Source organism: Carcharodon carcharias, chromosome 17, assembly GCF_017639515.1.
Source record: "Carcharodon carcharias isolate sCarCar2 chromosome 17, sCarCar2.pri, whole genome shotgun sequence".
Classification (NCBI taxonomy): Eukaryota; Metazoa; Chordata; class Chondrichthyes; order Lamniformes; family Lamnidae; genus Carcharodon; species Carcharodon carcharias.
The window spans coordinates 46,363,486-46,377,387 of NC_054483.1; the positions used below are offsets into that span (position 1 = coordinate 46,363,486).

At 41.7% G+C, this 13,902-nt stretch overlaps 1 protein-coding gene across 2 annotated transcripts in view; it reads left to right on the forward strand.

Moving 5' to 3' along the window:
* The window catches only part of LOC121289841 (catenin alpha-3-like), a 1,845,970-nt gene that overhangs the window by 317,353 nt on the left and 1,514,715 nt on the right, over nucleotides 1-13,902 (forward strand). Inside the window, exon 7 of one of the 2 annotated variants that reach the window (XM_041209732.1) lies at nucleotides 3,594-3,797. In XM_041209732.1, coding sequence (XP_041065666.1) covers nucleotides 3,594-3,797 — 204 coding nt within the window. Of the gene's footprint in view, nucleotides 1-3,593; nucleotides 3,861-13,902 lie in introns of those variants that run through there. The other variant, XM_041209733.1, reaches the window with a different exon arrangement.

Here is a 13,902-nt window from a genome sequence, read left to right on the forward strand (position 1 = left end):
GTGTACGGACTGGTGAAATTTCTTGACACCAAAGATGATGGACAGACCTTTTTTTTCTATCTGTGAATATCTATTTTCTCCTATGGTGAACGTTCTTGATACGTAAACTATTGGTCATTCCATGCCGTCATCCATCCAATGAGAGAGCACTGCTCCCACTCTGTAGGGAAATGTGTCACATGTCAGCACCAACTCTTTCTTCTGGTCATAATTCATTAATAGATTGGACGGGTGCAACAATTGTTTCACCTTTATGAAAGCTTCTTTCTGGGGCACCTCCCAAGACCAACGTTGGTTCTTTTTGAGTAGAGAATGCAGGGATCCAGCACTGTAGATTAATTGGGTAAGAACAGCCCATAATAGTTGATCATTCCTAGGAATGATTTGAGCTCTGAGGCGTTCTTTGGGGCAGGTGCCTCTCTTATGGCTCTCACTTTCTCCTCAACCGGGTGGAGGCCCTGTGAATCTACTCAGTGACCTAAATAGTTTACCTCCCTCGCTAGGAACATATACCTTTCTTTTTTAAACACACTCCAGCTTGCAAGAAACATTTTAAGGCTTCTTCTAAATTTGCCAAATGCTCCTTTTCAGTGAATCCTGTCACCAATACATCAGCTAAATAAAATACAACCTGGGGCAGTCCCTGTAATAAGCTTTCCATTGTTCTCTGGAAGATGGCACAAGCAGAGGTGACACCCAAAGGCAATCGTGTGTATTGGTACAACTCTTTGTGGGTACTAATTGTGACAAATTCCCAGGAGGCATTATGCGACACTAGTTGTTGATAAGCATGGCTCATGTCAAGCTTTGTGTACATTGTCCTTCCTGCCATCTTGACATACAGGTCTTTAATTTTTTGGAATGGAGTGCCTGTCTAGCTTTGCTGCTTTATTAACTGTCAGTTTGTAGTCTCCACAAACTCAGACACTTTGGTCGTGTTTAAGAATGGGGACTCTGAGCGCTGCCCATTCTGAGAACTACACAGGTTGTATAATGCCCAGTTTCACTAATCTGTTCAGCTCAGTGTCAACTTTTCTCACAGGGCATATGACAGCGGTCTCACCTTCATGAAGCGAAGGCTTGCAGCTGGATCCATGTGAATCTGCAGGCCCTGGATTTTCCCCAGTTCATCCTTAAAGACTATGGCGTACTTTCCAAGTGGCTCCAGTAACCCACTTGCTCTCAACTGGAATATTTCAGCCTATTCTAACTTAATCTCATTTAACTAATTTCGCCCAAGGAGGCTTGGCCCTTCACTTGCTACCACCATCAAGGTAGCTTTGCCGATTGGCTTCCATAATGGACAGTTACTCTGCTTATGCCTCTTACTTTAATGTCTTCACCCGTATATGTTTTTAGTTTGGCAGCTGTTTCTTCTAAGCTTAATTGATGTTCACCATTATTCAAATATCAGAAGGTACGTTCTCCAATTGCTGTAGTGGAAACTCCCATGTCCACTTCCATTCTAGCAGGTTTGCCATTTACTTTCACTGTGACAAATATTGATTCTGTCTTTCCAACTTTCAGATTAAACAACGAGTAAATGTCTGAATTTGTTGTTTCAGGGTCTTCTACATTGTAGATTTCATTGGGTTTCTTCTTCTGTTTACAAACCTGCTTGAATCTTTTCTTGCACTGCCTCATTATATGTCCATGTCTGTGACAATAGTAGCATTTGAATTCTTTAAACTGACAATTGCTAAAAGACTGATTGTTTCCAACTCTATTAAAATTATTCTTCAATTTCGCTGCTAAGTTATTTTCCTTTATTCCTCGGTTAGTGGGGGCTGTTTCCTGCTTCTCAGCAGAGTCTTGCTTTCCCGCACTACTTTCTGTTGAGGTGTCCCCTTGATGTAGAGGACGGCGCCATTTTGCACACCCTGCATTGCTTTTGAATCTCTTGCTGAGATTTCCATGGCCAGCGCCATCTCTAGCACCTTCTTGAAATCCAAACTCACTTTGGACAATAATCTTTCTGAATAGTGTCCTCTTTCACACCACACACTAAGTGATTGCTGAGCATGTCATTCAGAGTTGTACCAGACTCACATTGCTCCGTTAACTGCTTAAAATTTCCCACGTTGCTTTCAATTGTCTCACCCGGGGCTTTATTTTGCAAATTAAACCTGAACCACTGTATCATGACTGAAGGCTTGGGTTGAAAGTGACCCTTCACGGGATCTAACAATTCATCAAAATTCTTCAAATCCGGGGTACTGGATGCCATCAAACTTCAAATCAGACTGTAGGTTTTGCTCGCCTCTTTTCTTCCCCTATAATCTTGTTCACTTGAAAAAATAACCTGAGGCATTCTATGTATTGAGACCAATCATCTGTGGTTGGTTCAAAAGGATCAATTCTCCCAAATTGTAGCATTTTGAGAGGGGATAACTTCTTCAATTTTAATGGAGCTTGCTACTTACAATCACTGGGAGAGGTACAGTGCCGATTTCTCTCTAACTTGATTACTTCTGTTCAATCCTGTTTTATCTTCATCACCAGTTTGTTATAGGGTGGCCAAGTTGTGCTATTAACGATAGAGTCAATTGCAGACACTTCTTGGGTGGAAACTTTAAGTTTATTTACAATATACACAGCAGTAACTACACGTGTGCTTTCCACTCCAACTCTATCTCCAAACTGACTGCTGAGGTAGCTAGAGCTACTCCCCTATTGGTTACTACAGATCATGTGATCTTCCTTAACAAGTATTATTCTTAGAGGTACATTACACACTAAATAAACGATAATTACCACAAATTCCAATGCCAGGACAGTTCTTGGGAATCCTGCAGTGCAGCTCAGAAAGAATGTCTCATATGATAATGGCTTACAGTGTTCTGTGTAACTGCTCTGAGGGGGGAAGAGACTGAGGAAATACCTGTCTGTGAGCGAGTTCATTTTGAAGACTTGAGCTGATCAATGCTTGTTACTCTGCAGCTATATTCAAAATCTCATCTAGTCTTTTCCCCCTTGAATAAACTACACCTGGCCAAAGACCAACATAACTATTCAGGCCAACCTCAATGCAGGGTCATCAGCTCCTAGAGGAATCGTCTCTGCACACAAACCTTTCAAACAACGTCAGGATTCTATTCACTTACACAAGTACTGACACATGTTTTAAGTGTTCTTTTAGCGAATCTAATATTTATACGAGGTGCTCTGTCAGTAGCTGTATGGCCAGAGTTATCTAAAACACCTAGAAAACAGGTCAACACATCAGGACAAGGGTAAACCATGGCAGCTGATTTGATGTTAAAGATCCCATGGTTCCATTTTGAAAATATCAGGGTAATTCTTGTATTCTGAACCAAAATTGATCCCTCAACCACCATCACTACAGCAGATTATCTGTTTGTGGGATCTTGCTGTATATAAATTGGCTGCTGTGATTCCTACATTACAAGAATGACTACACTTCAAAAATACTTCATTGGCTGTAGAGTGTTTTGGGACATCCTAAGAGTGTGAAAGATGCTATATAAATGTAAACTGTTTTTATCTAATGGATGTTACTGAGTTTAATTGGTTACATTAACAGTGATGGGGACATGTAATGGTATTTAACAGAGATTTCTTGTCCTTTTCAGAGTGCGATCGTGACCAAACCCCTTGCAATCCACGAAGACGATCTGAGGTCTATGTTGGAAAGAAGGCTGGAAGGTATAGTTAGTGAAGCTGCTATAATGGCGGATTCCTCCTGCACACGTGACGTGCATCGTGAGCACATTATAATAGAGTGCAATGCAGTGCGCCAAGCACTTCAGGATCTACTGTCTGAATATATGAGCAACGTGAGTCATCACTTCCTCTTTCGTGTTTTGAAAAAGTCTTTGAAAAAGTAGGAGTCTTATTTCTTTTATATGTAAACATTTTTTTCAATTAACAATTGAATGGGCATATTGAGCTATGGAATGAAGCTACTTTTCTAAAAAAAAATAATTAATCATCAGAATGATCAATACTCCTTTACATTGATTTGGCAGTTCCACCAACAGTGAGAGGGTACATATTCTCCACTGTTTTCTCTAGGACTAATACAAAGCACTCACTTATGACATAAATGTATGATAATGTGGTGCTGACTTTCAGTTATGACATCTTGGTCGGATCAAAACTTCATCTCCAGGGTCTCTGAGCTTTTATCTCCATGGATTACAGAAGTACAGACTCCAGGAGTAGGCCGCAAGGGACTTTCCAACCAGGGCTTTCTAGCCATTAGAAGTAAAATGAGAATGTGGGATATCATGGAATGCAGCTGTGCAAAATCCAAGCCATGAAGCTTGAATCCCTGTTCCCATTAGTTTACCGTCACCTCAAAACACCCCATTGTTCTGATTTGGCATTTATCCACCAATTAGCACCAAGAACACCTTTTCTGAATCCCTGCCCCTCAAAGTTCACACAGAACAAATAAGAATTGTAAGTGGAAATATTACTGAGTTGCCTGGGTTTTCTGAGCCTTATTGCCAGAGCTTTGGAGGAGGGGGGAGGGGGTACATGTAGCCCCAAAGTGTGAATCACTGCCTGGCATGAGAGGAGATCAGGGCCAAGTTGTTAGCAAACCCCCTTGAAAGGGCTAGTAGTGCTTCAAACCCCAGGTCTCACTGAGATGTGTAAGTGTTCCTACAGGATGCTAAATGTGTGAACCTCTCATGTAGAGTGGTTGATTACATTTGTAACAGCGCTGTCAGTGAGAAGTTACCTCTCTAACTGTTAAACACTTAACCCAGTTGCCATTAAGTGGGATAATTGACACCACAGTCCCCCTGGCATCCTGGAGTGAAGGCAGATGGCATCATTACCGCAGCTGTGGAGCTTGGATACAAGCTGTAGTGAGCATCAGCACAATGCAGGCAATAGCGGATGATATCATGAAAATGATTGAGTTTGTTTATCCAACTTTACACTTCTGGATCATTTATCACCTATCATAATGAGGACTGGGACTAAGCAGGATGTACTTTTGACACTTTGAGGCCGACAGTAAAAGCATCATTTGGATTTAAGTTTGTCAACTCTTGCTACAGTCTCCAGGAATTAAAGATTAATCTCCAGGACACTGTAATGAGCAAAACCACGGAGAAAATTCATAGGGGAATTAAGAAAATGTGTTTCTGTTTAAATGCGATCTATTAGTTATCCAACATGGGAAAATCCTTTTGGGCTGACAGTCAAGAATCCTCCAATCGGATAACAAAGGGTCTGTCTGCTTTCTGACTGGTGTGGAAGGTGGTGAGCCGTGATGATCCACAGGTCTGGTGACCAACGGCAGGAACATGAATGTGGGGCAATTGGAGGGCAGGAAGTCATGTGATAACACCTCCAGGGGTTTGACCAGGCAGAGTTGGCAACCCTACTCTTTTAAACATAAGAAAGGTTACCATTCTGTCTGCATGTATATGAGTAAACAAGTACAAGGACATTTTTAACGTGGAACTTTATGGGTTAAAACCTACTTTAGGCATTTATTTGCTCACACGTTCTTATCCAGTATTAAAGCAGTGAGTGTAAGAAATGCCTTTTATTACACTGGGCTTGAAGATGTATTGCAGCTTTAGGGGAAAATCACTGCTTCACTTTACATAGGTTTTCTTTTTGAACTGTAAGAAATGTTGTAGCTGCACTTCAGGGCTTTTTTTAAAAGAAGTCTGAAGCTCTAATCTACTCACTCAACATATTCCTGAGACACTATGGGGAATTTTGTGACTGGCAGCTTTAATTGAACGCAATGAGATATGTGTTAGTGTTTTAAATGAGTATGAGGGTGGTGGGTGGGAGGTTGATGTCAGGGGACCCATCCTGAAACCCCAGGGTCACATACTCCTGACGCTCCCAACCTTGCCAACCCAATTCTCAGAGCCCAAACAACTCAGCCCTGTCTCTGCTTGGATTTCTTATTCACTGGTATGTCCTGTATGAACTTTGTGGCCCTGGAGGTTTGAAAGGAGCTGAAGCAAGTGTTGTCACCATGCAAATCACTGAGATCTGTTCATAACAGCAACTCAAGACAGATGGAAATTAATTGGAACCTATAATTGAAGTCACACCTGCAGGTGCCATGGGTTGACAACCCATAAAGACAGGAGGCTTGGCTTTCCCTGGGTTAACTAACAAAAAGTTGACAGTTGGAAGTGAAAAAGTGACTGATATTAGTTTACTCCTATGGAATCAGAGGTGAATGTGCATAGATTCTTTCTCATATTGAAACATGGAGCTAATGTCAATCAGCAATGAAATTATGATGCAACAGTGATTTGAACATTTTAGTACACCTTGTCATATATCTACCACAGAGAACAATTCTCAATCTCACCATAAGGTTACAGTATAACTGCATTTATGCTCATTAAACTGAATGTTGCGATGGGCAATTGCTGAACAATATACAGTTGCATGCTCCACATGCATATCCTGAAGGTAATATAATCTGGTTTTATAATAATTCATAACACTGTGATCAGGCATCTTTTATGCATGTCTTTTTACTTCTAACCCTGTGGAATGAAATCCATGTACAATCTGAAAATTTGTCATCCATTCATTTTTGAACACCTGACTTGTCAAGAAAGCAAAATTAAAATGATAGGCTGGACCTGCTGGAGTGGGACATCTCACAGTGTTCCTGGTTACTCAGATGCTTTCCTGAATCTTTCAGATTGATTTTATTTTTGCCCCATAAAAAGTTGCTGGAAGTGCAACCTGGTAACAGCACTACGAGGATACAGGGGCTACTGGGACCTTAGTGAACAACATGACTAACAGAGAAGGAAATAGGTTAAATCACAGTCAGATCATGTACATAAAGAGAAATAGAAAGGGAAAGAAAGGCTGGATTGGGAGAGAGAGAGAAAAAAATTCTCCAATAACAGACTACGTGCAGGAATGAGATTGAAGATTTTAAATTGTTTCCTTTCTGGGCCAGAGATGTTGATTAATATTACAGAAACAATTATCACAAAGTTAAACAGGTACTTATGCTCTTAATTACCAGACTTAATAACCAGCAGTGAGTCTTATGGATATTGAATATGCAATTCTGGCAAGTTCTTTAAAAATAATGGGGAGGCTAAGGGCAGGATACTGTTCACATGAAGCAGCAATGGAACAGTGTAAATTGACCAGTAAGTTCTGGAATTCACAATGCTGGCATATCTCTTAATCAATGTTCTCTCAGATTTCTATTTGCTATGGATAACCTGCTTCTTAGCACTGTGCACTCCTTTATCAAGGATGGGATCTTGCACTAAACTCAGACAAAACCGAAGACCCCATTTGAGCTACCTCTTTACCGCCTGAAGTATTTGATGGAAATTGCCCCCAATCTAAGAATTCTAGGATGAATGCAAAAGACAAAATCAACTTCAGGATATACCTGGAGCTTTTTATCTCGATCACATTTGGCTCAATGTCTCTGGAAAAAAAATGGTGTGTTAATGTGTAAATTGGCCAGCTTTCAAGCAACCATTTCTTATTGGCTTAGCATACGTTTGGTGCCTGTTTTCACCCTTTGGGCAAAGCAACCCTTTTTGCGTTTTATGAAATTTCCCACTGCATTATATCATGTTAACTCTGAGCTCTCAGACTTCTTGAGCTTATTGGCTACAGTTACTGTTCCCCTAGTAAGTCGAATTGGGGGCGACACAGATTATTTTAAGCAGAGCATGGACAGATAATGTCTCATGAAGTATGGTTTGAAATGTGGGATTTCACTCCAAGAGGAGGAGGCTGTTACCCAACACTCTCTTGTGACTCCCTTAGTGGAATATGCCCCCTTAATTTCATATCATTGTCAATTAATGTTGTGGGTAAGGCCTCGTCGTTTAGGTGAAATGAAGCCAATTATTGCTTACATCTGCATTCTGATGAAACAGTACAGAAAAAATCCCTTGTAAATAGAGTTTATGTAAAATGCATATTTTGGTAATGTTTACCTCGGAGATAAAGATTAAGCATTGGCTCCTGTCAGTAATGAACCTTGTAGGTGAATGGTACTGCTAAAACAGATGTCTCCCTGACCTTGGTCTAACACAGTATCAGTCTTTCATCAAATCCATATATATCGGCAGTGACTGTTTTTTCAGTTTGTTGATCTGTTGTAGATTGATTTGATTGCTCAGTGACCTTTCTACTTCTGTAGGATTCCAGCTTGTGTACATCTCAATAAATTTCCACAATTTACCTAGAAGTAAGGCAACAATTGAAGAAAGAGGAATTCATGAAATGGAAAGCAGATGTGTAGTTGTGGAATTTGGACCTTTACTCGACCACCCTTCTTTAGCTCTCCTCTGATAAAAAGGGAAAAAATCAAATAGGAGAGTAAACTAACCAGAAATATAAAAACAGATTGTAAGGCCATTTTTGTAAGTACTTAAAAAGGAAATGAGTAGCTAAAGTAAACATTGGTCCCTTAGAAGCAGAAGGAGAAGTAATTATCATATGGAAGGAGGACATGAAGGAGGCAGTGAACAGATATTTAGTGTCTATCTTCCCTTGCCTAACAGGTGAATTTCTCAGGTGAACTTTGAAATTGGAACAGGTTAAGTACTTTGGCTGCTTGATGAGTAGCTAGTTTCAGAGTCTGGTACTCACTTTGGCTGATGACTGATGTTTCTGATGATCTGCTGGGCCCTGGGGTAATAAGGGTACAGTCCCTGAAACCAGTTTTGATCACATGATCACTGAGTTAACACTTCTGAGGCCCACCTGATCTAATTTGCATGGGTGTGGCAATCGTGATACAATGGGAAGTTGATAGTGGCCATTGAGTTTCAATCTTCCCTATTGTCCAGTATGAAACATGGAGACAGGCAGTTTGGAAACGCCATAGTCTGTAGGTGTTGACCCATCCTTAAACTATGAAATGTGTAAATTCCACAAATGCTGTGAGTAATCCTCACCTACATCCATATTTAATTAGGTATTCGTCGCAGATCTGATACTGTCTGAAGTTCAAATGACAAAAGTCACACGATATGCAGCAGCCACCTTAACAGCCTGTTTGAGTCCAAATTTTAAAATATTGGCTGAAAGTCCACAATACAACATGCTCGTACTGGGCAATGACAAGGAGCAACTATATTGAAGAAAAGAAGAGTCACGTGAAGGTCGAGCTTAGAGGAATGTGCGTGCTGCCACACTGAGTGTCTACAAATTCTTTTAGATTTGAAAAGAAAACTCGAATCATCTTCTTACCTATGAAATCTTCCATATTTACGAATCTAAGTCCAAGTTGCACAGCCAAGTCACAGCACTACATGTTATCAAGTGGATTGCCTTGAATCCTGCAGAATTATTTTGTCAGCTACATCAATTCATGAAGATGAACACTCTGATCTGTGGGACCACAGTCACACACTGGGAAACTCTGTTTGTGGCGAAAGTGTGATATCCTTGTATGGAGAGCCCAGATCCCGTTGAGTGTAGACTATTGTTTTTAAGGGAGGTCACTCACCAGCTCTTTGTTGGCGATATTGGTGTCAGTTCAGATGTTGCGCTATTTGTCAATTTTGTAGAACCCTGCACTCTCAAAGCATTTACAGAGTTTCAGGAAGGCTTGTGTGATTTAAGTCATCTAGTCAATAAGTTATAAAGGTCTTCATGGATTGGCAGTTCTGGATTGGCTTCAATGTGATCGAACTCTTTCAGCGTTTTGCCTTTCAGCGCACATCAGGAGGTGGAATATTAGACAGGACTGGGAGCCATTGTACAATATTAATTCCAGCATACCACTGATTATCCACATTGATGTGTTGAGGAGTGTCCAGAGGTTTTCTTTGGCTACTGTCTGCCCACAGCGGTGAGTGATCGAGAATCTAATTATTTCATTCAGAAAAAAGTTAATCAATTCTTTAATTTCAATCTATTGCCTATTTTGTCCACTTACTTTGACTGAGTTCCCACCACCTCTCCCTCCTGATTCAAGGATGCCAGTCCCTTCTCACTTCACTCCTCCGTGCCACTAACACCACACTCTGTCCTTTAAACAAGCATAATCAGGGTGCCACAAGAATTTTGTGCACCGCCGACTTTATCTTGAATATAGGATGTAATTGAAAACTGTTTCATGCTCATGAATATTCATGGTGCAAATGTATTAGAAGTATGAACCCACCACAGGCTGGCGTAATGCTCGCCATGCTTCAAACACGCTCCTGACTTTATCCCTGCATCACAACCTACTGTCTGGAAATCGAGATTTCGCATCCTGCCTAATTAAGTCACCATGTTTCCCGCTCTTTTGTCCTCTGTAAAATCCACCCGCACCGCCACCAAGTTCTAGTTATAATATCGTTCTGCACAGCCGGGTTGCCTTTCTGACAGCGTTGATGTGGGTTTGCAACCCATGTCCCTTCTTTTTTTTTCAGTTGTGTGTGACCTGTTCATTTTGGTGTGGGTGCTTCAAAATGTTTCAGATGTCAACATGCGTGTGGTATTTTAAAGGGGATGAATTATGCACCGCTCGCCTGGTAGTTTCCAGGTTGCTGCACAGCCGTACACATGCACAGCTTAGAGAGACCATTGCTCTCAACCCTGGATTCATTACCTTTTTGAATATTGTCTTTCATGCTGAACTTTAATTTCTTCTTTGGAAGGACTAGGTAGAATGTAAATATAGATTAGGGCAGGCCCCAGGCCTTTATTGATGTAGTGACTAACTTGGTAATGTAAAGCAAATTAATGATCTTAATGTAGAGAGCTGATGTCACAATTAAAGAATCTACAAAGGACACCCATGAAATCGCCATGAATCAATTCAAAATGCAAACCCAACTTGTAGAAGGTCATTATTGTAATACACACTCAAAATAAAAAATAATCATTTTAAAACGTCCATTTATTGAGAAGAATGTGGATGTGGAGAGATCATCAAAGGTCCAATATATTCCTCTGATACTGCTTTGTATGATTTCAGAATACTTTAGTGTATGACAGTATGATTTGAAAGCTACAGCTGAAACTCAGAACTCTGAAGATTAATGCAAAGGTATTAGCATCCCAGTTTGTCAAGATGAAAGTATTGCTTCAGGAAACCTGACCCATCAATCACTTTTTCCAAAGTTGAGGTGCCTATTAAATTGTACAAACATACTTAACCAAGTACTCTGAAAGGGCCTTCACTTCAACATTAAATTGAAAATGAACACAGCATATTATTGTTAATATATTTCCAAATCCTTGACATTCACCACCTAGAAGGATAAGGGCAGCAGATACATCATCAACTGCAAGTTCCGCTCCAAGTCACACAGCATCCTGACTTGGAACTATATCAATGTTTCCTCATTGTTGCTGGGTCAAAATCTGGGAATTCCCTCCCCAACAGCACTATGGGTTTATCGACACCATGCAGGCAACAGTGGATCAATAAGGCGACTCACCACCACCTTCTCAAGGGTAATCAGGGATGGGCAATAAATGCTGGCCTTGCAGCAGGATGCCCACATCCTATGAATGAATAAAATATACATTTGGGGTAGGGATTTGCTTGCCAAACTAGGTCAGTGCCAACTGGGCACAGCTAGGGAATGATCCTTGCAATGGTACAAGTAGCTCCTAAAGTCATGATTATTTTAATATTGCAGCAAGTTGCAGATGCCAACTGAGATGAATAATGGGCAATATTCACAGTGACCCTCAACTAGGTTCTGAGGGAGAGATAAGGCGATGATGATGATGGGTCTGAACACAGCCTACAGCGGCCCTCAGAAATGCCATACAGGCAGGAGACACACTCCTGCTCATCTTTACTCAGGGAAAAGCTTAAATATTTAAACAACAAAAGCTGACCTGATAGATGGTGCCCTCCAGTGCTCTCTTTAAAGGTCATGGGCTAGGTCACTGTAGAACTGCAAAATTTAACCTGAGTTTGTGGAGGAAAAGCTGCACCTAGCTTTTGACCAATTTCATAAAGGGGTCCTAAAACAGATGTTCAAACCTTATTAGCATATTCAAAGTGCTGGGAAGCCTATACATACAGCGCTTAAACCGATATTGTGTCAGATGTGTTTCCATTGATATTTAGGCAAAAGTATTTAATCCCTTAACTTGGACAACTGCCTCTTATTTTTCCAACCAGAAAATGAGAGCCACAAAGTCCAATTTTATCTCATTTGTCTCTAAAAGTGAGGTTACTCTGACCATCTTTGATTCTGTGAATTTTTTGATTCTCAACATGTTTTGGAGTGAACAGGTTGATTAAATATTGGGCTAACTTTTCTGGCAGGTGTTGGAGCACCAATATTGGGTCACCTGGAGGTCCCGAGCCTGCCCATGTTGTCAGTGTGCCACCAATGGCACAATCCTCTGGGAAACAGCATCCTAATTGGTCCTCTACCTGTTTGTCATCCCTTTAAGGATGGAGGGCGGGTTCCCAAGACTGGAAGACCAATCCGAGGGTTAGCTGTGGTCAGGCTCACAGACCCACCATCAGACGTGGGTGCTACTGAGATGGGTAGGTGAGCATGAGGGCACCTCAACATACCTGCCTAGAAATGATCAAATATTGAGTCCCAAAGCTGGTAGAGCCATCGAGGTGGAGGCAAACATCTCCACAGGATTAGCGGTGAATGGTTGCTACCTTTTATCTCCATGGCCCAGCCATTGAAGCATGGAGTCTCTGGCTCTGACAGTTCTCTGGCCTGTAGATGGGAATAAGCCTTGATTGAGTTGGCAGCCTCCGCACACAGCAATGGGACGGAGGCCCCCAATGTCAGCAAAATACCAACATTGGCGCAAATGGCTCCTTATTGGGGCCTTAATTGCATCATGTTGGCTGTCCACTGGTTTCCCAATCCATGCCTGGGAAAGTCTCCAGGAGATGGGAATGCGTTGGGAAGCCGATGAGGTTGCCTCCTATTTTGCTGGCCTCGCGACCTCCAACCATGTCTCCATTGGGAAAATTCAGCCTGTTAAGTAAACTTAGTTAAACTCTGACAGCTGGCCAACTCCAATCAGGTTAGAGAACTCTACCTGATTATATCAATTCTATTACAACTGTGTACATTTAGCCTGGGTTGCCCAAGTAGAATGGGCTTGAGGGGAAAGGGGGACCCGCTCGCCAACGCGTAAAATGACGCGGGATGACGTGGGGCGGAACTCATTTCAATTTTCAGGTTGGCAGGGACTCAGCCGAATCAGCTGTGTGCCCACCGACCTGTCAATGGCCAATTGAGGCCATTGACAAAGTAACTAACATAACTAGTGGACCTGTCCGTCTAACCTTAAGGTTGGGATGAGGTTTCATGTAGGTTTTTAAAAATTTATTAAAAGTGTTAGTAAAAGTGATGGACATGTCCCAACTCATGTGACAGTGTCACGTGCGGGGACATGTCAGGAATTTTTTTTCTCTTTTTTTAACATTTTTTAATGTGGACCCTATCTCCCTGAGGCAGCACTTAGCCTCAGGGAAATGAGTGCACTCTTTTGTACGTATGCGTGAAAGAGCGCTCTCTCGGCTCAGGGAATCTCCAACCCTCCCCCCCCACCCCCACAACCCGCACAGGGAGCACATAGCGCTTCCTTGCGGGCATCATGCTGGGTTGGCCTTCATTGGTCCACCCACGTAAAACAGCAGCGCCCCCCAATCGGGGGCAACGATCAGAGGAGCGCCTCCATGCACCCACCCCTTAACCTCCCCCCCAATGGTGGGGTTGGGGGGGGGGTGAATTCTACCCATTGTTGCAGAGCTGCAAAATGCTGTTGTAGGAAATAGCCCTGTCATAAACAGACAGCAGCTTCATTTAGATATTAAGTTGTATTAAAGTGACTTTGTTTCACCATGGAATATATTCGTCAGTCATATCCATGTGGAACAGACATCCAATAGATTTGCTTGGTAATATTAAGAAGCTGGAAATACATTTAAATGACGTAGCAATGTTGGAGTTTGTTTTCCTT